This window comes from Carassius gibelio, chromosome A1 (assembly GCF_023724105.1).
Source record: "Carassius gibelio isolate Cgi1373 ecotype wild population from Czech Republic chromosome A1, carGib1.2-hapl.c, whole genome shotgun sequence".
Classification (NCBI taxonomy): domain Eukaryota; kingdom Metazoa; phylum Chordata; class Actinopteri; order Cypriniformes; family Cyprinidae; genus Carassius; species Carassius gibelio.
The window spans coordinates 31,801,440-31,829,074 of record NC_068371.1 but is presented as its reverse complement, the minus strand read 5'-3'; the positions used below and the strand labels follow the sequence as shown (position 1 = coordinate 31,829,074).

Below are 27,635 nucleotides of genomic sequence, written 5' to 3'. Positions count from 1 at the left end.
CACTTAGAAGATTTACATCTGTCAGACAGGTTGCTGACGTCATCAAGCTTAGTTTGAGTCTGCGCGTCAGAAATGGAAATGCTAAAAATTGCTAAAAATGGGCTTCACTTGTCTCAATTGAGTTACATTGGGGTTGCTGTGTCCATTTCTTTTACTGTCTATGGGTGTGAGTTAGGGCTGGGACAACGCGTTGACATCATCGATGAAGTTGACGGAAAAAATACATCGACGCAAAATATGCACGTCGATTCGTCAGACCCAAAACAAAAATGGCGTCGTCGGAGAGTAGAAGCAACTCAACTCGCTCCTCAGACTTTCAGACGTGCAAGATGACACGCACTCGTTCCTCTAAAGCAGCGGTTCTCAATTGCAGTCCTCGCGCCCCACTGCTCTGCACATTTTGAACGTTTCTCTTAGCACTTCAGACATTTGTTCTATTCGAACATAAGTGCCCTGCGAAGTGGACATCACGGGATATTCAGCCATGATTCCAGTTCGAAGCGAATGAGCTATATGTTTCAATCAAAGTGCATTGAAGTGTGCAAGACGTGTATTTAAATTGTATTGATTTACAGAGGTATATGATGTCGCACTTATCGATGTTTAAAGACGCTGCACAGCACAAATCAGTGAATGAATATTTCGATGTGAGGTAAACTTCAACAGATTTCCCTTCTCAGGGAGTAGGGAGCAATGGACAATTGGAACACAGTTCATGCACGGAGTTCATTTCTAACGAGCTGGTTATCTGAATCAGGTGTATTAACAAAGAGAAACGTGCAAAATATGCAGAGCAGTGGGACGCGAGGACTGGAATTGAGAACCGCTGCTCTAAAGTATGGGAATTCTTTAATTTAAAAGGAAACAATTCTGTGATATGTCGTCTTTGCAAAATGGAGATGGCCTTCCATTCCAGCACCACAGCAATGCATCAGCACCTGAAGAGGTGCCACCCGGGAGCAGCTGCAGATGACAGAGCACCGTTAGTTTTTCTTCACTTCCCCACTTTGCACTCGATGTTGGAGTAGGCTATGATACGTTGTCGAAACCTAAGGTTTTAATGCTAGGCATCAAGTTGTTATTTTCATCTGAAAGAATAACAAGATGCACTTTTTTTCAGTGACCTAGGCCTTTGTGTTTTCAAGGCTTCAAGGTTTTATTGAATGCTACCTCTGACTAAGAAAAGCATTACTTTGCACTTGTATAATGTTTTATTTTGGAATTTTAAGAGCAATAAACATATTACATTTACATTTACATTTATTCATTTAGCAGACGCTTTTATCCAAAGCGACTGACAGATGAAGACAGTGGAAGTAATCAAAAACAACAAAAAGAGCAATGATACATAAGTGCTATAACAAGTCTCAGTTAGTTTAACACAGTACACGAAGCATGGGATTTTAAACAATATAATAAATAAAAATAAAATAGATAGGATAAAAAATAGAAATAAAAAAAGAATAGAGCAAGCTAGTTAGAGGTATTTGCACATACATACAGTATACAATTGCATAATAAATGAAAAGAAAATAGAATACAAAAAGATTAGAAAGGTAGTTAGATAAAAAAAAAATAGAATTAGAATAGTGAGTGTTAAACATATATTGCAATGTGAAGGAATTCATGTTTTTTCATTCAGATATGTAAATCAACATGTATAAATTGCTATTGGTCAATTAATGGGGAGATAATCAAATTGAATCGGACTGGGAAAAATAATTGTTAGATTAATCGATGCTTCGAAAAAATAATCGCTAGATTAATCGTTTAAAAAATAATCGTTTATCCCAGCCCTAGTGTGAGTGTGTTAAGAGTGTCCGAACCTGAACGGAAGAACGTCAGAGCTGCCCAGATCGCGAATCATAAATATTCAACATGTTTAATTTTTCCGATCAGAAATCTTGATGTGTGGGGGGAACCGCGAGTACAAACGCGCGCATGCTCTGGAGATTATCAAGTGAAAATAAATAATATCCAATCAGAAAGCGAGATGTTGGAAGACAGAAATGGTCGTGGCACAACACAGAGTGAAACTGATGTGGACATCAAATGATGGAAGATCAGCTTGTTGATTTGTGCCAATAGCAAAAATTTTTATACAACGTGTCATGTAAAACCTACGATATTAGACTGAGAAAAAAAAGGCTGGTCAGAAATAGCTTCTACAATGGATGTACCTGGTAGCTAAATAGCAGCAGAGTAGATTGTGTGTGGGTGTGTGAGTGTGAGATTGTGCACTGGTTTGACCTACATTATGAGTACCCATATGTATTCAAATGTAAAAATGGAGAAAAGTTTTCTGTGTTTAACAGGTTGGGGCTTGAAAATTTAATTAGCTCAGTATAAAAAACATTCCATATAAGGAAAGGTGAGCCAATTTCTTCCTGCATATCGTCTGCCATGCTTATTCTGAAGTCTCACAAGATTTTGTGAGATTTCCTATGTTCACAGTCAAGACTCACAAGATTGAAAATCTGTACCACACACTATAGGAGCAAAACAGTTGAATCTATGATTATTTTATCCCAATGTTTGATGTAAAAACAATATTTTGGTGTGTACCCAGCATAAAGGCTTATTAACCATCTATTTGTGTGTTTACTGTTTACTTCTAGTTTTCACGGTAGTTATGCTGGTTCCAAAATAACAAAACCGATCCCACCCGTTAGAGACTCTCTACTTCATATTAAGGAAGCCAAGGGCTGTGACAGATACTAAGAGCTCATGCATGTTTCATGTTCCAGGTATAACACAGATAACCCTCAAGTGAACTGATCTGCATTATTTAAATCTTCCACTGGAGGGTGACAATATGATGTGCATGAGGTGTACATGAGATACAGTGAACAAAAGGTGTTGCATATAGAGTTCCTTCTAAAAAAAAATAGCATATTGTGATAAAAATGCATTATTTTCCATAATGTAATGATAAAAATTTAACTTTCATATATTTTAGATTCATTGCACACCAACTGAAATATTTCAGGTCTTTTATTGTTTTAATACTGATGATTTTGGCATACAGCTCATGAAAACCCAAAATTCCTATCTCAAAAAATTAGCATATTTCATCCGACATCATAAAAGAAAAGTGTTTTTAATACAAAAAAAGTCAACCTTCAAATAATTATGTTCAGTTATGCACTCAATACTTGGTCGGGAATCCTTTTGCAGAAATGACTGCTTCAATGCGGTGTGGCATGGAGGCAATCAGCCTGTGGCACTGCTGAGGTGTTATGGAGGCCCAGGATGCTTCGATAGCAGCCTTAAGCTCATCCAGAGTGTTGGGTCTTGCGTCTCTCAACTTTCTCTTCACAATATCCCACAGATTCTCTATGGGGTTCAGGTCAGGCAGGCCAATTGAGCACATTAATACCATGGTCAGTAAACAATTTACCAGTGGTTTTGGCACTGTGAGCAGGTGCCAGGTTGTGCTGAAAAACGAAATCTTCATCTCCATAAAGCTTTTCAGCAGATGGAAGCATGAAGTGCTCCAAAATCTCCTGATAACTAGCTGCATTGACCCTGCGCTTGATAAAACACAGTGGATCAACACCAGCAGCGGATGGCACCCCAGACCATCACTGTGGGTACTTGACGCTGGACTTCAGGCATTTTGGCATTTCCTTCTCCCCAGTCTTCATCCAGACTCTGGCACCTTGATTTCCGAATGACATGCAAAATTTGCTTTCATCTGAAAAAAAGTACTTTGGACACTGAGCAACAGTCCAGTGCTGCTTCTCTGTAGCCCATTTCCTGCACACGCCTGTGCACGGTGGCTCTGGATGTTTCTACTCCAGACTCAGTCCACTGCTTCCGCAGGTTCCCCAAGGTCTGGAATCGGTCCTTCTCCACAATCTTCCTCAGGGTCCGGTCACCTCTTCTCGTTGTGCAGCGTTTTTTGCCACACTTTTTCCATCCCACAGACTTCCCACTGAGGTGCCTTGATACAGCACTCTGGGAACAACCTATTCGTTCAGAAATGTCTTTCTGTGTCTTACCCTCTCGCTTGAGGGTGTCAATGATGGCCTTTTAAAAGCCTTTTAAAGGCATTTTAAATTTTGGTTTTGGCCAAGTGTATCCAGAATTTTTGGTTTCGGACCAGCATTTTTATGTTGGTGCATCTCTGTTTTAAATATAAGGATAAATCATCAAATCTTGATCTAGCAATACCACAACTTCAAGACTTTATTAAATGGTGTACATTAGGGTGGGTTATCGGACAAATTTATACTGTAATTGATCTTGAAGATGTCCACAATCTATTTTTCAAGTCAAGTGAATCGTAGAGATTGCAATCTTTTATGTCTTCATGATATTATCAAAACTACAAGAATAACTGCTGTCTAGATGGTTGAGCTGATTGCCCAGATTATACCATGTGTATTGTGTCTTTCATGTGTGGTGATGTATTAGGGAAAAACAAAATTCAACATGAGCTAGCAGCATGACAGATAAGGAGCTGGTGCCAAAGAAGTACTGATAGAGCATTAGTGAGGAACATCTGCTTCAGAAAAGAGATGAGCAGAAACTCAACAACTAATATTGACTTCAGCCAAAACCTGCAAAACCATACAGCAAAATCCCCAGTGTTAATTTAACACTCTGAGTGTGGACTCATATAAACACTAAAGCAGTGTTAAAAGTAACACTGAAGCAGAGTTGAAGTTAATGACATAATTCATAAGTTAATTGAGTTATGGTTGACCATTATTGAAGACACCTGATGTTAACAAGCAGAATCACCAAACGAGAAAATCTAAAATCTGTGTGTCACCATTATAGCGGTCAGTGTTTGCTTTAGTTGGGATCTTGACCCTTCATTTATTTACTTTAGCTTTTGTGTGGCTGTGGTAACAGAGTTATAACATAAAGACAGACCAGAGCCAAGGCAATCTTATGGATTTGATTGTGGTTTGGACTAATTGTCATGGAGTGACCTGAATGCCTGAGTTCAGATTTCTTTACTGTGTACATAAATTAGGTGGATAAAAAAGTGACTCAGCGTTTTTGGCATAATATGACATGTTTTTAAAAGTTAGTTCTACATAAAGAAAGAGTTCTTTAGTTTAGACACACAGACATCAAAAATCAGTGTGAGCATCAAAAAAGCATGTTGTAGCCAATACAAACTCATCCATGGCTCCCATCATGCATTGCTGAATGAATAAATTATGAGCTTTTTTAGTATCTAGTTTAGTGATGTTCAGAGTAGATCCTGTTTATCTGAATATGCTGTTTGTCACCGTTGTTGAGATTCATACGCTGATTCTTGTTATCTCTGTGTGCCTAAACTTAAACTCCTTCATAAAAAAAAAATAAAAAATCAGAATCACAAGAGATGCCTATAAAATTTATAGAAAATACAGACTCTTTTGTTGTGGAATCAAAGCTGTTACAATCAATAATGATTGATAAGAAGAGAAGAAACTGTAAATGAGTTGATTAAGTGAAGGTCAAGCAACAATTACATTAAAACATAATTATCACCACCCGATGATTTTTGCTCTTGGCTTGACACACAAAATTTGAAAATTAAAAAGTTACAAGCCAAGATCCCAGCTGAAGCAAACACTGACCACTATAACGGTGACACACAAATTGTGATTTTCTCGTTTGGTGATTCTGCTTGTTAACATCAGGTGTCTTCAATAATGGTCAATCATAACTCAATTAACTTCTTAATTATCTCATTAACTTCACCTCTGCTTCAGTGTTACTTTTAACACTGCTTCAGTGTTTATGTGTCCACACTCAGAGTGTTAAATTAACACTGGGGATTTTGCTGTGCACTGCAAATAAAATACATTAAATCTCTCAAGATCTCTGCACGATTAAACAACAGCAACAGCTTCACACATTACTAACCAGGAATGTGTTTCCTAAAAAAACAACCGTCATTATCAATAGAGTTCAGTGGAAATTACCACCATAGTTCGCTAACGATGCTTTTGGGAAAGACATCTACAGAAGTTTTTAACAGAAGGCTTCATGTTGAGGTTTAACCTCAGTGACTTACAGCCATTTCACCAGCAATTCTTAGTTTCTTTTGAGAAAACTATTGAAATATCACACACACACACACAGATAGAGAGAGAGAGAGGAGAGAGAGAGAGAGAGAGAGAATTCAGAAAAAAATAACTAGAACATAAATTATGCCCATTTACTCAATAAAATTGAGGCAACTATATGCATCATCTTTTTGAGTATTCTTAACTAAATTTATCTTTGCTTGTTCTTAAAGACTTTACACATTTTAAACTATGGCAACTAAAAAAAAAATCAGTTTACAAACTAAATTTTTTCTTTTTTCAAACATGATCCTTGATGTTTTTAAAGTAATATTTACCAATTTCTTACAAGCCACATTTTTTTAAATTACACAATCTGTATTTAAATATTTCTATATGTTTCTACAATAATGTAATGAAACGGTAAACAGGCATCTCAAAACAAAACATTTATTCACTTTGTTATAACAGTGCAACAATACAAAATACAGTATAATTAACACTATCAGTAACACTTTGGTACAGGGACAAATTCTCACTATGAACTAGTTTTATTTTTTATTTATTTATTTTTTAGCATACCTATTACTAGCATATCAACTGTTTATATGTACTTATAAAGCTCATATTAATGCATTATTCTGCATGACCATTTTCTAGATCTCTTGAGTTAATGGCATCTGAGAGTACAAACTGCAGTCACGGTTATAATTATGGGGGGTCCATTTTCTCCACTCTAAGGGGTCCATGTCCCCAAGAAGTTTGAGAACTGCTGGTCTGAGGGAATAAAATAGTTCTGTGTGACAATCAAATAAAATTGTAAGTGTTTACCCACAGAAACGCCCTCCCTCTGTGATCTCTGTTCAAATTCTGATTCACATGCAAAGTTTGTTTCCTTTCAAAGGTTCACGCAGCACTCATTGAAGACACGGTCCAAATGGTGCTCAAACCTCATTGGCTTGTGTGTGTATCATACCATAATTTTCATATTTACAATCTAAAGAACTGAGATATATTATTACAATTTTAAAAAGTTCATACAATATATTGCACAAATGTTTATATTTTCTTGAAGTGTAAAGTCTGTGTCCATCATTACTAAAGAAACGGTTTCCTGTGTCACATAAGTAGGTGGCTGAAGTGCTGTGGTTTGACCCAAAGAATATAAATAGAGCAAAAGAAAACCACAAGCTGGAGCGCATCTCCCACGGATGATCTTTAGCACACCTAAAAGCTGAAAACACAAACCACTGAGACAAGGCTATTCAGTCTATAAAACTACTGGGTTTAAGAGTAGCCTTTTTATGAAAATACACAATTGTAAAAAAAAATAATAATAATAATAATAATAATAATAATAATAATGAATCACCAAATCCATCATAAGTACCTTTTATTTAAAATATGAATGTAAACATTCAAAAACAATGTCATGAGGGAGCTAGTTGAGTCTTGTGCTCCTGCCCTAACTAAAGGATCGCTGAGAGACTCATGCTTCTGGAAACTGAATGAACCCTAAAATATTTCCAGATGTGTGGTAGAATCTGAGAATAAACAAGAAGTGCAGAATTCAAAGAAACACACGATCTTAAGCACAGGAATCAATAAATGGCAGTGACTTTGTGTATGTTGAAAGACAAATGTAACATTAATATTGATGCAAATAGATAGAAAGGCTGTCCCCTTTGTGTATTTGGGTTTGGTTGTATTGTCTTTTGAGAAAAAAATGACCATTTCTCTTTTGCTGTTTTCATCAGCAGATCTGCCCACATTCCACTTCAGTCTGTTTCTGTTCAGTCTCATGTGCCCCGCTGTGGGTTTCCTGAAAAAGTCTGTTTAATCTTCTCATTCACACTGAACTGAGACACAGAACCTGTCTGTTGTTTTGTGGTTTTGAGCTTGATGGAAAAATAACATGTTCACCACACTAAAAGACCTCCAGCATTCATTAGAAACATTTTGTGAGATATTCACAATAAATAAATACAAATATACATTTGAACATTAAATGTTTAAACTGAAATAAGATTACTATTGATGTGTCGTTCGTGAACGAATCGTTCTTTTTGAACGAATCTTTAAGGTGAACGAATCGTTCTCGTTCACGTAATCCACTGACTCATATTTCTCGTTCAGTGAAGTTCCTCCCTCCACAGCAGCGCGGCGCTATAAGCAGCGCATGCGCAGCTCAGTGAACCGGGTAACAACTGTTTCATCCTGTCAAAGAATTACTCAACCTCGAGCCGATAGCCTTCGAGTATGAGATGTGACAGAGTATTTGATTTGTTGAATGTAGTGAACGAATACTACTGAGTCTGAACTAGATCTAGAGATCTTATCGTTCGTGAACGAAATGACTGTACTGGTACCCATGTCGTTCGTGAATGAGTTGAATGAGCTGATACATCTCGTTCGTGAATGAAATGACTGAACTGATGCACACATGTCGTTCGTGAATGAAATGAACTGGTACGTTGTCTCGTTCGTGAACGAAAAAAATGAGAGTAAACCAGGTTAATCTGCCATTTAGCATGTCAATCTCGCAAAAATGCAAAGCGCAGTTATAGGTACTGTACTGTGCACATACGCTTGTTTTGATATTTAGCAACTCCACGTTTAATCCCCGATTTATGAATGTAAATATATAATATACAAACTGTCTGACCAAACAAATAAAATGCTAATTAGGCAAGAAAACCTTGTGCTTTGTTCATCTGAACAACTTAATTAGACTTTATATATTGAATGCGATTATACACACATTTGAATAAAGCCAGATCATTTTTTGTAACAAGTGAATACGCTCGTTGACTTAAGACAAAACACATAATACACTCTATTTTGCCACCTGCTGGTTTATTTTGTGTAATACGAAGAAATGGTCACTGAACGAATAAGTGAACGATTCTGAACGAATCATTTTGGTGAACGAACTGAAAATGAACGAATCTCTAGAAAGAATCATAATTTCCACCACTAAAGACTACCGATAATTGTTCAATAATAAATAAGAAACTAATTTTAAATTATTCAAATTATGAACAATCATACAAAATGACCTGGTTTCCTATATATTTAAATCAGTCATGAGAGTGATGCAAGTGAAAATATATATTTTTTTATTACTTGCAGAAATTATATCTCACTCTCTTTTATGGTGATAAAATAATTATTATAGTCTCAAACACATTTGCACCTCAGTACTGTAGTAGAGTTTGCAAAAACATATTGAGTGTAAATTATCATATTTATTAAAATGATTACCGGTAAATAGATTGCCACCTTATTGGGACAATAAAGGTCATACGCCTACCCGATAAACTCTTTTTTATTAAATTCCCATGAGGCACTTAATTTACACTTTTCTAATATTGATTTGATGTTTATTGAAAATAAACACCTTTCAACTCATCAGAGGGGATTGTGGGTAATTGTGCAGTAGACTGAACTGGGCTTTGTGTGAGCATCACCTCGTCTCTTGTGTCTTAATTTGCACACAATCAGAGTGAATCCAGCGATCAGCAGCAGAATCACACACACACTTACAATGATGATCATGGAGTAATCTGAGAAATAAAACACACACACACACACACACACACACACACACACACACACACATGTTAAATGTTAAAGACAGTAGACATATTAATTAATGGTGAAAAATTACATTTTATGGTGTTTATTTCAGGCCTTTTCTATACAACATTATTGGTTATAAATACATTCTACAAAACAAGTACAAGTAATAACAAAGAAAAAAAATACTGATTGTATTATTGGTATTTTGTTTCTGTTTGAATATATGTAGTCTTGCGAGTGAATCAAATACGTTGATTAAATTAAGTTAATGTACCCTTTTTGACATTTAAAAGCACTTTAGTGATGATGTGGGCTCCACACCAGTATATCCCAGAATCCTCTTCTCTCAGATCAGTGATGTTCACAGTAAAGACTCCAGTAGATGCTTCATCACTGAAAGAGAATCGATCATCTCTGATCGTCTCCAATGAAACTCCATCCTTCACACACATGGAGGCTTCATGTGCTTTGCAGAAGCGTTTCTGATCTTCATCATGATGCTTGCACTGGATTGACACGTCCTCTCCTTCATACTTAGTCAAGTTCAGCTCTGGAAATGTTTACAGACACAAGAACATCAATTCACAGCCGTAGTTTCACATATTCAGATGCAGAAACCTTCCTCACCCTCGTTCATGATGACGATCAGATGAGTGTAAAGATAATTGAGCTCTGTTTCTAATGTCACTGCACACCAGTATTTCCCAGCATCCTCTGCTGTCAGTCCAGTGATGGTCCCAGTGAAGACCCCTGCAGTGACGTCATCATTCAGAGTCAATCTGCCAGTCTTGGTCTCTTTCTCTTCTCTCACAGTCTCACTGAGAGGATTTCTGTCTCTAGTGGAGCACTTCCCCTTACAGAGAGACTTTGGCTTTGATTTATAGATTGAATCATAAGGACAGATGATCTCAGCTGATTCTCCTTCATCTCTCACTACTGGAGCCACTTTGTATAAAAACAAGTAAATTGCAACATTAATGTGCTTATAACATATTTCTGTATTTGGTTTATAATGTAAACAATCATACTTGAACTGCTCAGGTTCCTGCTTCTAAATAATATCACAACTTATCAACTCTCCTGCAAATGCAAAATGATTATTTGTACTACTCACTCATAACATGAAGATGAACAGTATTAATAATGAAATAACTGTTTGATTGTTTGTTGATCCAAACTCCACATAAATAAACTCCTCCATCATCTGGTGTCACAGCAGTGATCCTCACACTGAAGATGTTTTTATGTTTGTCATCAGAAATACTGAATCTTTCTTTCCTCTTCCATCTGCTGTAAATCATCTCAATGGTGTCTTTTCCTTCTTTGAATATGATTTTGGAGTCATTTATATGATTCTGTGAATATTCACAGCTGAAACTGGCAGTTTCTCCAACATTCACCATCACTCTCCTTGACACTTTACAACATGAATCTGTTAGAAATATATTTTACTTTTAATCAGGCTTTGGAAGTGATTAGAAATGTATAACATATAATATATATTTCAACAAGACCTAAATTATCTAAGCTAATAGAGTTAAAAGACTGGATGACTAATAATTGTCATCTATTAATTTCGGATAATACTTTATTGTATATACAATATTGTTTATTGTACCAGAAAGCAGTACATAGAATCTCTTGGATTACAATTTGCATCTAGATGGTTGTACTGTTACTTCCTCTACAGTCAAAAATCTGGGTGTTATATTAGACAGCAACTTGTCTTTACAAAAACAACATTCTTCCATCTTAGAAACATTGCCAAGCTATGAAACATGTTATCTGTTTCTGATGCAGAAAAGCTAGTTCATGCATTCATGACCTCTAGACTGGACTATTGTAAAGCACTTCTAGGTGGTTGTCCTGCTTCTTCAATAAACAAGCTACAGTTAATCCAAAATGCAGCAGCTAGAATCCTTACCAGGTCAAGAAAATATGATCATATTACCTTTCTTTATCAGTTACAAATTATTATTACTTGTACATACCTATAAGGCCTTAAAGGGGTTATATGATGTGATTAAACATTTCCCTTTCTCTTTAGAGTGTTACAAGCTCTTGGTGCTTAAAGAAGCTCTGTAAAGTTGCAAAGGCTAAAGTCTCAAATCCAAAGAGATATTCTTTATAAAAGTTAAAGCTGACCCTCAACACTGGTGCTCCTCAGGGTTGTGTCCTCAGCCCATTCCTGTATTCCCTGTACACACATGACTGTACAGCCACACACAGCTCCAATGTCATCATCAAATTCTCTGATGACACAGCGGTGATAGGCCTGATCACCAACAACGATGAGACGGCCTACAGAGAGGAGGTGAGCATCCTGACTGAATGGTGTCAGGAGAACCACCTCTCACTCAACATCGACAAGAGCAAGGAGCTGGTGGTGGATTTCAGGAGACAGAGCAGAGAACACACACCCATCACCATGGACAAGGCATCTGTGGAGCGGATAAGCAGCTTCAAGTTCCTCGGCGTTAACATCAGTGAGGATCTCACCTGGTCTACACACACTGACACAGTACTGAAGAAGGCACATCAACACCTCTTCTTATTGAGACGGCTGAGGAAGTTTGGAATGAGCCCCAGCATCCTCAGATCATTCTATAGATGCACTACGGAGATCATCCTGGTGGGCTGCATCACTGCCTGGTTCGGAAACAGTACTCCTGGCAACCGTAAAGCTCTGAAAATGGTCGTGCAAACTGCCAGCCACATTGTTGGAGGTGAGCTTCCATCCCTCCAGGACTTCTACACCAGGTGGTGCATAAGGAAAGCCCGGAGGATCATCAGTTACTCCATCCACCCATCCCACGGACTGCTCTCTCTGCTGCCCTCAGAAAGACGTCTCCGCAGCATCCGATCCCACACTAATCGACTAAGGGATAGCTTTTTCCCTCAGGCTATCAGACTAATGAACAGTCAGAACTAATACACCCTACAGCACCCTACAGCAGGGCTGTTTGAAGGAATTTGGGGGCCCCAAGCAAAATGGACATAGAGGCCCCCCGACCCCTGCACGCACGCAAATCCTACAGGAACCACAGCATAGACATACAGTTTAAGTTCACCTACACTTTATATAAATAAAAAAGGTTTACAGTGCAAATACTGCTTAAAAATAGTTTGGTGGGAATTCAATAGTGATTTGCAATAATATGACAGCACACACTTATCAGTTTAAACTCTGGGCTGTGCAGGATATCAGCTATAATTATATATTGTACTGTGAACAATGACAATAAAGTTGACAGATGAATTAAGTGCATTTAAGTGCCATTCAGTTGGGGTTTTAAATATTGCATTTTGTTTAAACATTAAACACAAAACATTAATTTAATTTCTATTTAAATTATTGAAAATTAAGCAAACTTAACTTTTTGGTAAACAAAGGGGATTTACTATTAAAAATAAAACATGGAAGAAATTTTGTGTGATTAAACCTTAAAAAAAAAGTTAGATTTTTTTTAGCAGTAGGCTATGTTCTGCTGAACAATAGTAATACATCTCTGGCAAATACTTGTCTAAAACAGGACTTTTATTTTGACGGGTTGGCGTACCATTTATTCATATCAAATGCTCAAATGCTCATGAAGTGACTGTCAGAGCAGTTCTGGAGATGTTGTTCATGTGTTGACGTCTTTAGTGAGACTGCAGATGCTGAAATTACCGCGAGCGTCACGTGCGCTTCAGTGTAAAGGAAGTCGATTCATTAACAGAGACGAGCAGAACATGCAGGATTCATATTTAAATAGACTGTTCCGGCTTAATATTTACAGATATTAGTACATATCGTGATTTGATGTAAGTGCAATGACCTATTTTTAATTCATTCATTCAAAATCGACACACGCCACAACGTTCTCTTTACATTTGCCCTCGCCCTCAAATCAAAACACTGCTGACTCTTTTGCAGTACGCGTTTTCTGTTCTGCGTCTTCCTCATCCCGTTAAAAAACATGTTACATTAACCATATTTCTTCCTTTCGAAAAAAGAAAAAACTGTTCGTTACAAGCAGCATTTGCCCTCAGGCAGGTAGCTAACATAAACATTTTTTTTGCTAGCCTACCTGCTGCAAAATTACACCATTTGTACAAGACTGACAATTTGTAGAGCTATTATATCCAGTGTAATTTATCACTTACCACTATCTTGTTTTTTTTTTTTTTTTCTTATCCTCCTCTTCCTTTCTCTTCTGGCTTCCTGAAGCATAATTCCGCTTCATGACTGCCGAGGAGGTTTTGTATTTTGCCGGTAGCAGAGATCACGTGTTGGCTGACTGCCGTCAGCGACTACTGAGAGGGGCCCCCTTGAGGGGGATCCCGATAACAGTGTCATTGCACGTTACTGCATTGACAATCAAAGAGGCGCTCAAACAGTGTCGTTGCATTTTATTCTTAACCAGTCGTTGTCTTGGTTTGCCTGCCTTGTCGCGACGGGCCTGCCCTACAGCATACTCACACAACATGGTATGTCACACACTGCACTTTGAACTATACATACACATGACATTTAATAAAATAATCTATCTGATAAAACTGTATACCATCCAATAAGTATGTTTAATAGTACACTGTGTGTACTGACGTGTGTACTGACTATATGTATGTGCATATTGCACATTTTCATTGTTGAAGTCTGTATGGTTATATGTTAATTGTTTCTGCAATTTCTGCAGCACGCTCCCAAGAATATCACTCAACAAGGCACATGTGCTGTGGTGATTTGACAATAAAAGTGACTAGACTTGACTTGAGTCAACCAAAAACCCTAAAACACCTTGTTCTAACACACCCCCACATGTTCACGCAAAGGAAGAAGGTATAACTTTTATTCTAGCTGTTGAGCCAGTGCCATGTCCTGGAGACGCTGTGTGCTTTGTTGTGAAAGCTAAGATACTTTGTTTGGTTTCCAAAAGAGGATAAGACTAGAAATCAGTATTCACAACACTTTTCCCGAACAGTTCAACCCAAATATTTTACAGAGGACTGTTTCCTGTGAGAGTAGCCTACAATGCTGCTGTCTGTTACGATGAAGTGGAGCAATTTCAACTTTGCAAGGACAGTCTGGCACTTCTGACTCACATCCTGTAGGTACGTTTACATATTAAAAGTATTTGCCAATTATTATTCAAACATGAGTTTTGAACAGTGTAGAGGAGCTTGTAATTTGTCCTTTCTCTAGTCACAAATGCAGACATGATTTTATGTTTACGTGGCGCAATATGAAATGCAACGCGTAAAAAGACAGTATAAGTCATAATAATCAGTAATTATGTACCCACTGGATGCAACAAATGGCTGGTTTATAATGGGTTTCATTGGTTTTATCACATCGTGCCGGTGTGAGAAACAATAATGTACACTATGTGTAAAATAATGTGTTTTTTTTAACCTTAAACATCATAAACACAAAATAATTTTCTTTTTAATAATGCTATATGACCCCTTTAATGGTTTTGCTCCTGCTTACCTAACTAGTCTTCTGCCACGTAAAAATCCATCACGCTCCCTAAGTTCACAAAACGCTGGACTTTTGGTAGTTCCTAGGATAGAAAAGTCCACTAAAGGAGGTAGAGCTTTTTCACATTTGGCTCCCAAACTCTGGATAGCCTTCCTGATAATGTTCGGGGTTCAGACACACTCTCTCTTTTTAAATCTAAATTAGAAGCACATCTCTTTAGCCAAGCATTCAAATTATGCATCTCATAACCCTGTACTTCAGTTACATCTGATCAAATGCACATTAACATTATTTTGCTTGGGATGAACACATAATTTTTACTTGGTTGGAACAGCAGTAACACTAACTAAGTCTCTATTTCCTTCTCTATATCTGCCACCGTGGGACTGGCATCCCGAGGTAACTTTACACAAGCTTCAGTCTGGATCCAGTCCTTGTAAAGACCTGAGATGACTATCAGTTTGATCCCAACATATACTCATTGCTGTTAATAGTGTTCACTGTCTGTTTTGATTACATGACATTAACTGTTTGATTTTTTACCGTACATTTCGGCCATATGGACATCAACGTGAGATAGTCACCATTGATAAGATTTTACTGAATATACTGTATTTTTTTATACTTTTTCTGTAAAGATGCTTTGCAATGATTTGCATCATTAAAAGAACTATTTAAATAAACTTGAATTGAATTTCATCTTAAAATGACTGACCTTCTTCCACATGTAAAGTCATATCTATACCCCACTTGTAAAGAACACCGATCCAGTATCCTCCAGCATCATGTTCCTTCAAATCTCTGATGTAGATCATGAGGTTTCCCTCGTTATTTTGAAACAATGTGAATTTTCCAACATTGATCCATTTGTCATGTTTCGTATTATTCATTATATTTGTCCACTCAGGTAATTTATTCATGCATTTAACATTTGCACTGAACCAAAGTTTCCCAGAATCCACCAGAACACTTCCTCCAGAATATCCCGTGACGCTAAAGCATCTCACTGCAGCTGTCAATCAGATTGATACTGTGATCAGAAAGATGATGAACAGAAAACAGCATCATTACTGCAGTGATGAAAGAGAAAAGCTCTGACCTGAGATCAGGTAGAAAGTGAGGAAGATGAGGAGGATCTTCATTGTGAGTTGAGTTCAGTCTTCTTTCTGCTGAATGATCTCTGTGTGAATCTCTCTGTCTCTACATCTGTCTGCTTTAGTTACTTCCTCTTTATTCAGCTCTTTATCAGTAATGAGCAGCTTTACTGGCTCCTCCCACCATCAGCACTGACTGAATATCACATTAATCACACTGAAAGAGCGACACCTGCTGGAGTTACACTGTCTGATACTGAGAGATTTAGCAGTGTAGCTTGAGTTTGTAAGTCTATACTCAAGCCCAGCAGGGTGACCTTTAACCAACTACTGCTGTCAAACTCCGAATGAAACCATAAAAAATATCCATATGCTTTGTGCTATATTACTGCGAAATGTCAGATGACATAAAACAGGTCTGTGTGAAAACAGGTCTAAGCTGAATTGATTACTCACAGAACATCTTCTCCTCTCTGCTCTGTGCAAATTTCGAGACGTCCACAAACTTTCACATTTGAATAGATGCACATTTAGAGAAATGGGAGGAGTTGAAAATAAACCTCATTGCATGGATTGTTGACGTGCAATATTTCAATATTTAGTTTCTAAATTAAGAATTGACCGTGTGTGATAAGATACACAGGGTCACAAATATGACTCATTATTAGTCCCTCTGTTACTGAGGAAGTTTTATTAGGTCTTTTTAATCACACAGAGTTCAATACTGAAGTAAAACAATGCTCCAAGGATGCAGAGGGGGTTGATCGATGGGACTTTTAGGGCTTAACAAGCAGACATTTTATAATGCACCCTAAATTATGACTGCAGTTTATGGAGCTTAATAGCAAAACCAGTTTTACAAATTTAAGAATCTGTTTATAATTTTGATCCTACATCCTGACATAACATTGATGAATTCTAAGGTGATCTGCATTGTATTAGCCTTTTAATGTGAAGATGATGGCAGCTGTTTACTGATTAGATTCACTATAGCTGTCAGTAAAGGGGTTCTGCTGGTCTCTGATCTTCCTACAAAGAGTCAAACTATGTTTTAATGTTTACATGTCTCTAGTTCTCCTGACCAGGCGCTGCTTAAAACATTTGCAGATAATGTTATCTATATCTGACCTGAATTAAGTATTTCATTTGACCTGAATAAAACATTCTGAAGGAAGAACTGAGATATTACACATTTTATTTTTTCATGTATTACACCAATTCACACAGCATCGGAAAATGTGTGTCTACGGAAACCAGTTTTTGGTCCTTTCATATCTGCAGGTGGGTTAAGGGCTCCTTGGTTTGACCCCAATAATTGAAGTGCAAGAGTGAAGTCAAACCACAAACACACTATGCAAAATCATGCAAATACATCTCAGTCTCATGTGTCTCACTGTTGAATTTCCTGAAGAAGTCTGATTAATCTTCACAATCAATCGAATTAAACCGAGACCCTGGACCTTCATTTGTTTTCTGTGGCTTTGAATTGGAAAGAAAAATGTGCTTGCAGTATCTTTAAACAAACATTGAAACACACACACACACATAGTTATGAAGCTTCTCTAATGTTGCTGTTATGATTACAACGACTAATCAATGAGATCATACATGTTAATTAATAATGATAAAATGCCCTGTATGGTGAATTTGCAGTCGAGACACATTTTACCCAGTGCAAAATCTTTTTAACAATGAGATAGTCTTTACTGATTGACATGAATCACACTGAAGAGCACCACCTAGTGGAGTTACAGTGTCTGATACTCAGAGCTCATACAGGTGTCATGCTTTCTATATGAGGAGAAATGACACTCATGTAAATTGTTCTGCACTATTTAAATCTTCCACTAGAACATGAACATGTAAGTTCACTGAGATTCACTAGACACAAGACACTCTTAGAAATGACAAAATTAATCTCATTCTTGTAGTTACTTTTTCACTTGTAAGAAACAACACCTTTTTAGGATCAATCATACTTGTATTTGTTTGGATACTTTAGGGGCAGTGATAGCATCATTGAAAAAAAATCCAAAAGCAAATAAACATAATATATATATATATCAGTACCATGGACAGCATCTGTAAAATTTCAGCACCATTGATGACAGTTTAAAGAGAGTGAAATGCTAAGACTTGGTTTTATCTTCTTTCTTTCTTTCTTTCTTTCTTTCTTTCTTTCTTTCTTTCTTTCTTTCTTTCTTTCTTTCTTTCTTTCTTTCTGTCACGGTTGGTAGACCATGGTCTCGGGTTTTGCACTATGTGGGTGGAGTGAGTGTGTGTCTTGCATCAGCACTGTTTTGTGCACTCAAAAAAAAATGATTTTGCGTTTTGTTCACTTTACCTGAACAGTTCATGTTGAATTAATGCCATTTTGGCTATTTTTCAGTTCAACATGATTGTGTCATGTTAAACTGACATAAACCTGTCACTCGTTGGTTTAACATAAAGTTTTCATTTTGAAAGAACATGTTTCAATCAAGTACCTCAAAATAAGTTTTACACTTCCCATCATGCTTTGCACAGGACTGGATATGGGGAGAGAAAATGTTGAAATAAAGTGTTATTTTATGCAGTTTTTAGTAAAATGTGATAATAAGGATACTTGTTCATGCCTAATGCTCTATTATGTGGGAATTTTAAAAGACTTTATATTGGTGTAAAAAAAGAAGACCACAAGGCAGCATGTTGATGATTTTATCACGCTGACCACATTGTTAACAGCCCAGCAAACACAAACTGCTGAGACATTTACATGCAAGTCTCTTTAATAAACTAGTAAAATACACTGTTAAAAATCGATGTAAAAAAACGGCCACATTTCGACAGTATCATACTGTTTTTAATTAAAACAGTGCATTCTGGGTAATATTCACCATTTTCGAGAAGGTAGCCTGCTGCTAGTGATGGAAAGATGAAGCCTCATGAAGTTTTAAGCTTTTCAGCCAAGTGGTTCACAAAAGGGTTAATTTCTGGAAACTCAATTTCCTCACAATACCACCTGGTGGCCAATAAGTGTAAAACAAGCAGATATATTATAGACAGAGGTGTAAAGTCCAGGGGTCAGAAAGTAAAATTCCTGCCATATTTTTTGCTCCACTCATGAACTCAGGAGCTGATTTCACCAGAGGAACCAAGTCATTCCTCCTAGTATTAGAGTAAATACTGAACTTGACTGTATTAATGTGTGTTTGCACAAGAGAGATCAGTTAAGTTCAATGTAATTTTGTGGTTCACCATTGTGCTGGAGAGTAGAGCCTGTGCTTCAGTTAATGATGAGCCACTGCTACTTTATATAAACACAGTAAATGTGTGTTTGCATCTTTATATTAAGAAATATTCCTTCTCAGTGGACTCAGATGATATAAGCTCATAGTACTAACATCATAGGAATGTTAGCTTTTAAACTCGAAACTATTTGTAGCAGTGGGAGTGGAGTTAATTTCCATGGTAGAATTTATGGTAAAATACTGTAAAAAAATAAGAGTGGTAAATGAATGGTTGAAAGCTGTAAATTAACAGTACTTTACTGGCACCCCTGCTGCCAGTAAATTACTGTTATTTAACGGCACAATGTTTTACAGTGTACTTATTAATACAGTAAACCCGGAGATGCTTCTTTACATGATATTAACATAAAGTATGATGCGATTTCAATTTTTCTGAGTGTTACAATTGTTACAAAGCTTAAGGTGTATGAAGAAGATAGGTAAAGTTGCAAACATTAAAGTCTCAAATCCAAAGAGATATTCTTTATCAAAGTTAAGACTCTGCCATGACCCCTAAAACGCCTCGTTTAAACAAACCTCCACATCTCTACATCACTGTGTGGAAATATTTGTGTAATGCCACCCAAATGTTCACACAAAGAAAGAAGGCATGGCTTCAGGAACACAGTAAGTATTGAAGCAGTCATGTCAGGGAGATGTGTGTGTATCCAGGAGAAACCAAAAGCACTCTGTTTGGCTTTCTGAAAGTAGATGCATCTATAAGATTACTCACAACAGAACAGCAATGCATTTTATGGACGACATTATTAACTGTCTTTACATTTATTTTGAAAGATGAAGCTTATGATTATGGTAAGGGGCGTTACATTTTCGACGAGTACTTGCAGTGTTCAGCCAAGAACAATGCACTGGGCAGCTGGCCAATCAGAGCAGACTGTCCTTGTTTGAGAGTCGGGGCTTAGAGGACCTACAATAATGTACAGTATTTGAAAAATAATGTTTTTTGAACATTAAAACATGTCAACATATTCTGTTATACAAAATACACAAACTAATTATCCTAAAATAGCATCATATGACCCTTTTAACAATACAAATATATATATACCATATAAAACATTTTTCAGACATTCTGTGATTTGTGGACATGCCTTTTTATTATTATTTATAAGTAAAACTTTCAAATCACACATGGATAATTTGTTAATCATACAATGTTTTTCAGGCTTTTGTTAAAGCTCTTTATTGTCTTCTGCTCAAAATAAATGTTCATCTTCTGTCTGAGTTCAGTCTCATGTGTCTCGCTGTGGGTTTCCTGAATAAAGCTGTTTAATCTTCACAATCAAACTAAACTTAGACCCTGAACCTTCACCAGTGTTATGTGGCTTTGAGATGGACAGAGAAACAGCCTGTCCATCACGTTCACACACACTTTCTCACAAGCTTTCATGATAGCAATCAGATCATTATGTTCTTATACTCTATTTCTGGATGTATTTCTGGGATCTGGTATTTCAAACTAGATTCACTCCCTATTGACTGCTGTTAATACTATTAATGTCTTTATACTCTCTGTGTAACTATTTTGTACTGTATGTACAAATCTAAAGCAGGACAAATAACATAGCATATAGCTTACTTAAAGAAATTAAAACAAGCCATTTAAACAGTTCTGAACAGAGTGCGAATGATGATTCTCAAACTTCATGTGTGTCTCATCATAAAGTTCTGTTTAAGAGCTGCTATTAAAGAGTCTTTATTAACTGTTAAAAGCTGCTGTATGTGGAGAGGAAACTCTACAGTATCTTCTACAAGTGTCAGTCAAGGGTTTATTTCCTGTTTTCACCACACCGTCACATAAAGTGACTTGACAAACTATTTTAAACATGTGAAAGAAGCAACATGAGTAGCAGCAAAATAATGTCTCATGACAAAGTGTCTCAACTGAACGACCCTCATCAAACCCAACAACTGCTCATCACTAAATTATGGATTATGAAGAGATTTTATCAATGAACTGTGAATTTAAACAAATGTAAAAATAAATAAATGAAAAAAAAGAAAGAAATTAAAAAAAAGTATGTTTACTGAATCTGACTGTAGCTTCACTGGGAGACTCTTCATGCCTCTGGAAACTGGAAACAGTGTACAGGAGCTCATCAGAGGGGATTGTGGGTAATTCATCATGACTGTTTATTTGAGCTGATCCAGGATCTGAGAGAGAATCACGTCTGCTGTCTGCACATGATGACTGAATGCTGATAAACTAGAGAGAAAGTACATTAAAAGAATGGCAGCTGGTGGGGAAGTTTTTGAGGAGGCTGAGGTGTAAATTAAAATTTATAATTAGCTGTGGCAACACAATATCACACTTGTGATTATCACAAAACTGTATAATGCACTACTAAACATGGATAAAGACATAATAACTGACAATACTTTTTAAATATTATAACTTGTTTTTATAACGCCTGTGTAAAGCAGCTTCTGAAGGCAAGTAGAGCAGCTTGTGAGGAGTGTAAGTATAGAAGTGACCAGAGGAGTAATGTGTTAATTACACTGTGACTCACCATTGTATCTTTCTCTCTTTTTCTCTTGTCTGACATCGAGGTTCTTTCTGATTAACCCCAAAAAACAATCAGAAAGTGAAAGACAAACTCGATCAAGATTAAATGTGAGCAGCATCTGAGACAGAAACTCATTGAGTGATTGAGATTATCTGAAGCAGCTCAGAGACACTCAAACGATTCAGTTAAACGATTCAAGAGATAAATAATGCAAGCAAGTCTCACCTCGTCTCCTGTGTTTGTACACAATCAGAGTGAATCCAGCGATCAGCAGCAGAATCACACACACACTAATAATGATGATCATGGAGAAATCTGAGAAAAATAAAACACACAAACACAGTCCAGAGATAAATTATATACTTCACAATATATCTACACGGTTATTAAAATGGATGATGTTCATACTCTTTCCTATTCCAACATAAATGTCTGTTTTAAAATTTTCTATTCAATAAATATGCATTAGGGTTTGTAATATCTGATGACCTGTGATCTCTGTCATTATCATTATCTACACTTGTGATCTTTGTGACTAGTTGTGTATTCTCTTCCATGTCTCACTTCTGGAGTTACTTTGAACAAACATGAATATTTAACAAGAACAACTTTTGTTATTGAATCTATAACTAATTCAAATGAGATCATGTGAAAGGACTCACTGATGAGGTTGAGCTGAATTTGAGTGTTCAGGGAGATGAAAGTCAGATCTGTGTCTCTGGTTTCTGCTCCACACCAGTAAACTCCAGCATCTCTCACACTCACATTACTGATGCTCACTGTAACAACTCTCTCTTCATTTCTCTCTGATGAAACACTCATTTCTGTCACTTTAGATGAGACGATGCTTTGGCAGATGTGATTATCATCCTCTTTGCAGAAATGAACTTTATGCTCCTTTGGGATCCAGCAGATGATGTTGACTTCTCCACCAAGATACACAGATTCAGTCACACGCTTTGGATAGTTTACATCTGTTAATCAAGAGAAATTGCATATAAATCAGAACAGATTCTCCAAATATACAAGACAAAGTATCTGAGGTTCCTCACCGTGTCTGACGCTCAGCTGTATCTCAGTGAAGCTCTCAGTATAGTCAGATACTTTCACTCCACACCTGTATGTTCCTTCATCTGCAGCTTTCAGCTCTCTAAAAAACACCATCAAGACTCCTGATCTGGTGTCGTCATATAAAGAAACATCTCCATTCTCCATCCATTCACCCTGAACTCCTGGATTCTTCCTCTCTGAACATCCGTCTGGTTCTTTACAGATGTATTTTGGGTTGGTTTTGTATTGAGGATGTTCACACTTGATCATCAAACGTCCTCCTGAGGAGCCGTTCACTCTAGACACGCCCACTTTAGCTGTCAATCACAAATATCATTATATCTGGGTTAAACAGGTTTTTTAATATTATTATTTTATTTTATTGTTTTGCAAAATTTGAATGCTTGTTCTACTCACTCATAACATGCAGATGACCAGTATTAATAATGGAGTAATTGTATGATTGTTTGTCGATCCAAACTCCACATAAATAAACTCCTCCATCATCTGGTGTCACAGCAGTGATCCTCACACTGAAGATATTTTTATGTTTGTCATCAGAAATACTGAATCTTTCTTTCTTCTTCCATCTGCTGTAAATCATCTCAATGGAGTCTTTTTCTTCTTTGAATATGATCTTAGGATCATTAATGTGATTCTGTGAATATTCACAGCTGAAACTGGCAGTTTCTCCAACATTCACCATCACTCTCCTTGACACTTTACAACATTCATCTGTAATAATTTTCAAAGATAAATATATATATATATATATATATATATATATATATATATATATATATATATATATATATATATATATATATTAAATTACTATTTTTATTAAACAAAGACTTTGATCAAAAAAATGACTGACCTTCTTCTTTCACATTCACAGTCACATATATACGCTGGTTGTGAAGAACATCAATTGCGTATCGTCCAGTATCTTGTGTGTTCAGTTCTCTGATGTAGATCATGAGGTTTCCCTCACTGTTTCGATAAAGTGTGAATCGTCCTTCATTAATCCATTTATCATGTTTCTTATCATTTATTATTACACTCCACTCAGGTAATTTGGCCATATATTTAGCAGAGTCACTGCACCAAAGTTTCCCAGAATCCACCAGAACACTTCCTCCAGAATATCCCGTGACGCTAAAGCATCTCACTGCAGCTGTCAATCAGATTGATACTGTGATCAGAAAGATGATGAACAGAAAACAGCATCATTACTGCAGTGATGAAAGAGAAAAGCTCTGACCTGAGATCAGGTAGAAAGTGAGGAAGATGAGGAGGATCTTCATTGTGAGTTGAGTTCAGTCTTCTTTCTGCTGAATGATCTCTGTGTGAATCTCTCTGTCTCTACATCTGTCTGCTTTAGTTACTTCCTCTTTATTCAGCTCTTTATCAGTAATGAGCAGCTTTACTGGCTCCTCCCACCATCAGCACTGACTGAATATCACATTAATCACACTGAAAGAGCGACACCTGGTGGAGTTACACTGTCTGATACTGAGAGATCACACAGGTTTCATGTTCTCATGTAGAGTAGAGTAAAGGACAAATGACACAGAAGTGAATTGATCAGCAACATATAATTATATATTGTTGGCGTCTGTACTGCATTTTGAACTCAGTCACTATTTTCTTTTTATCGACTATTTTTATCTTAAAAATCAATTTTATACACCATCGTTTCCGTTTCTATAACACGTGAATATATCCTCTATTGTATTCTACAACAAAAACTATCAGACCGCCTGGTTATCACTAGTTTTATTTTTATCTCTTGGGTCCGCTATAAGCTTATAGCCCATTAGCATCAGCAGCTTGGCACGCTGTAGACGAAGACGCTGAAGAGGGGCTTCAGCAGCCTGATCGAGACGGTTCGCAAACGGTTGTCAGAACCACTGCCCATGTATTGACGAGGACACAAAAGGTTCAGTAGACTTTTTGCTTTAAATGAATGGTTGTTGTCATGGTGTAAAGAACAGAAACTGCTCTTTGTTAATAACTGGAATCTTTTCTGGGAGTGTCCCAGGCTGTTTTGCGCTGATGGATTACACCCCAGCAGAATTGGAGCGGAGCTGCTTTCTGAGGACATCTCCAGGACACTTCGCTCCATGTGACTATTAAGACAATTCTCAAATAACTATTATGATTACTTTTGTTCCACCCGCTTAAATGATAAAAGTACTTGTGCTGTAAAATCTATTAAGACTGTGTCTGTTCCCTGAATAGTGAGGTCAAAATATAAATATAATGTAGGATCTAGAAAAAATCTTATCGTGATTAAACCAGAAACATGTAAAGTAAATGAACAAAAACAATTTTTAAAGTTTGGGCTCATAAATATTAGAACACTCACACCCAAATCAGTTATTGTAAATGAAATGATCACAGATAATAGTTTTGATGTACTCTGCTTGACTGAAACCTGGCTAAAACCAAATGATTATTTTGGTCTAAATGAGTCTACTCCACCAAACTACTGTTATAAGCATGAGCCCCGTCAGACTGGTCGTGGCGGGGGTGTTGCAACAATATATAGTGATATTCTCACTGTTGCCCAGTGTCAATGTTATTGCTAAATGTTACACTGTCAGACATGCAAAAGAAATCTAATGTATCTCTTGCTCTGGCTACTGTGTATAGACCACCAGGGCCGTATACAGAATTCCTAAAAGAATTTGCAGATTTCCTCTCAGACCTTCTAGTTACAGTTGATAAGGCGCTAATCATGGGAGATTTTAATATTCACGTTGATAATACAAATGATACATTAGGACTTGCATTTACTGACCTAATAAACTCCTTTGGAGTCAAGCAAAATCTCACCAGGCCCACTCATTGTTTTAATCATAAACTAGATTTAATTACATCTCATGGAATCGATCTTACCGCTATATATATTGTACCTCAAAGTGATGATATTACAGACCATTTCCTTGTATCGTGCATGCTGCGTATAACTGATATTAACTATATGTATCAGCGTTACAGTCTGGGCAGAACTATTGTTCCAGCCACCAAAGACAGATTCGCGAATAACCTGCCTGATCTATCTCAACTGCTATTTGTACCCAAAAATACACATGAATTAGACAAAATGACTGGCAACATGGACACTATTTTCTCTAATACATTAGAAGCTGTTGCCCCCATCAAATTGAAAAAGGTTAAAGAAAAACGTACTGTGCCATGGTATAACAATAATACTCACTCTCTCAAGAAAGAAACTCGTAGTCTTGAACGCAAATGGAGAAAAACTATATTGGAAGTTTTTAGAACTGCATGGAAAAACAGTATGTCCAGCTATAGACAGGCTCTAAAAACTGCTAGGGCAGAGCATATACACAAACTCATTGAAAATAACCAAAACAATCCAAGGTTTTTATTTAGCACAGCAGCTAAGTTAACAAATTACCAGACGCCACGTGATTCAAATATTCCATCAACATTTAATAATAATGACTTTATGAATTTCTTCACTGATAAAATAGATAACATTAGAAATACAATAGCGATGTATATTCTACACTGCTAACACTTCAGTTTCATCCATCGCACCCAAGATAAACTGCAGTGCTTTACAAATATAGGACAGGAAGAGCTAAATAAACGTATCACTGTATCTAAACCTACAACATGTTTTTTAGATCCTGTACGCACTAAATTACTGAAAGAGCTAATACCTGTAGCCGAAGAACCGCTTCTCAATATCATTAAGTCGTCGTTATCTTTAGGTCACGTCCCAAAGCCATTGTAACTGAAACAGGTCAATTTAGCTCAAAGGGAATCATTTAAGATTTTAAAGGGAATTTGAACAGAATCACTGTTTCACGGCTGTTCACGGAGACGCGCTGCGGTACAGTGAACGAGCCGTTAACATCAAATCTGTGCTGGATATTAATATCCAAACTATAGTGAAACACTATCAATTAGCACAGTAACAAGATCGGCAGTTTAAGACATTAACTTGTAAGCACAAAAACACAAGATACTTCTCTTTTCAATATGAATAAGGCTTTATTAGATAAATCTAAGACATATAAACTAATCTAACACATAAACGCACGCACACACACATTCACACAAGTTGCAGGAAGGTCAAAAGTTAGGGAAAGATGAGTTTAAGAGAATGGAAATATGGAATCCCAAGTTCACAGCAATACGTTAAATTGCATAAACATGAACAACCATCAATCACGTAATTAGCGCTCGCATTGAGTTCCTCAATGAGGTTAAAAATTATATTAGATACACCAGTAAAGGTCACAGTCTGGAGGTAAAGTTACTTGCATCTCCTGTGAAGAAGGAGCCTCGATGAAAGGGCTATCCTGAGGTCGTTGATTGGCTGGAAGTTCAGTCTCTGAAGTGACGCCTTGGGAAGCCCGTGGTTGTTGGGCGTTGGCTGAAAGTGCAGAGTCGTGTGGCTGGTTGGAGTTCAAACGCGCAGACGAGGTCAACGTTACAAAACTTAACTCAGAACACGAAACTCTCAAAAGGAAAAGAAAAGAAATAAAGTTTGACGAGACTAGGTTGTGTTCCTTCTCATCGTGGCATAGTAGCAGCAGGCAGGCAGCTGGAACCGCGCTCAAAGAACAATGATGACTAACCGCATGGCTACA

At 36.9% G+C, this 27,635-nt stretch overlaps 1 protein-coding gene across 1 annotated transcript in view; it reads right to left on the bottom strand.

Annotated features, from left to right (window-relative positions):
* The window catches only part of LOC128020226 (uncharacterized), a 364,990-nt gene that overhangs the window by 98,235 nt on the left and 239,120 nt on the right, over positions 1–27,635 (bottom strand). The window contains exon 9 of the mRNA XM_052607044.1: positions 23,004–23,318. Within this exon, the coding sequence (XP_052463004.1) occupies positions 23,004–23,318 (315 nt within the window). The remainder of the gene's footprint in view (positions 1–23,003; positions 23,319–27,635) is intronic.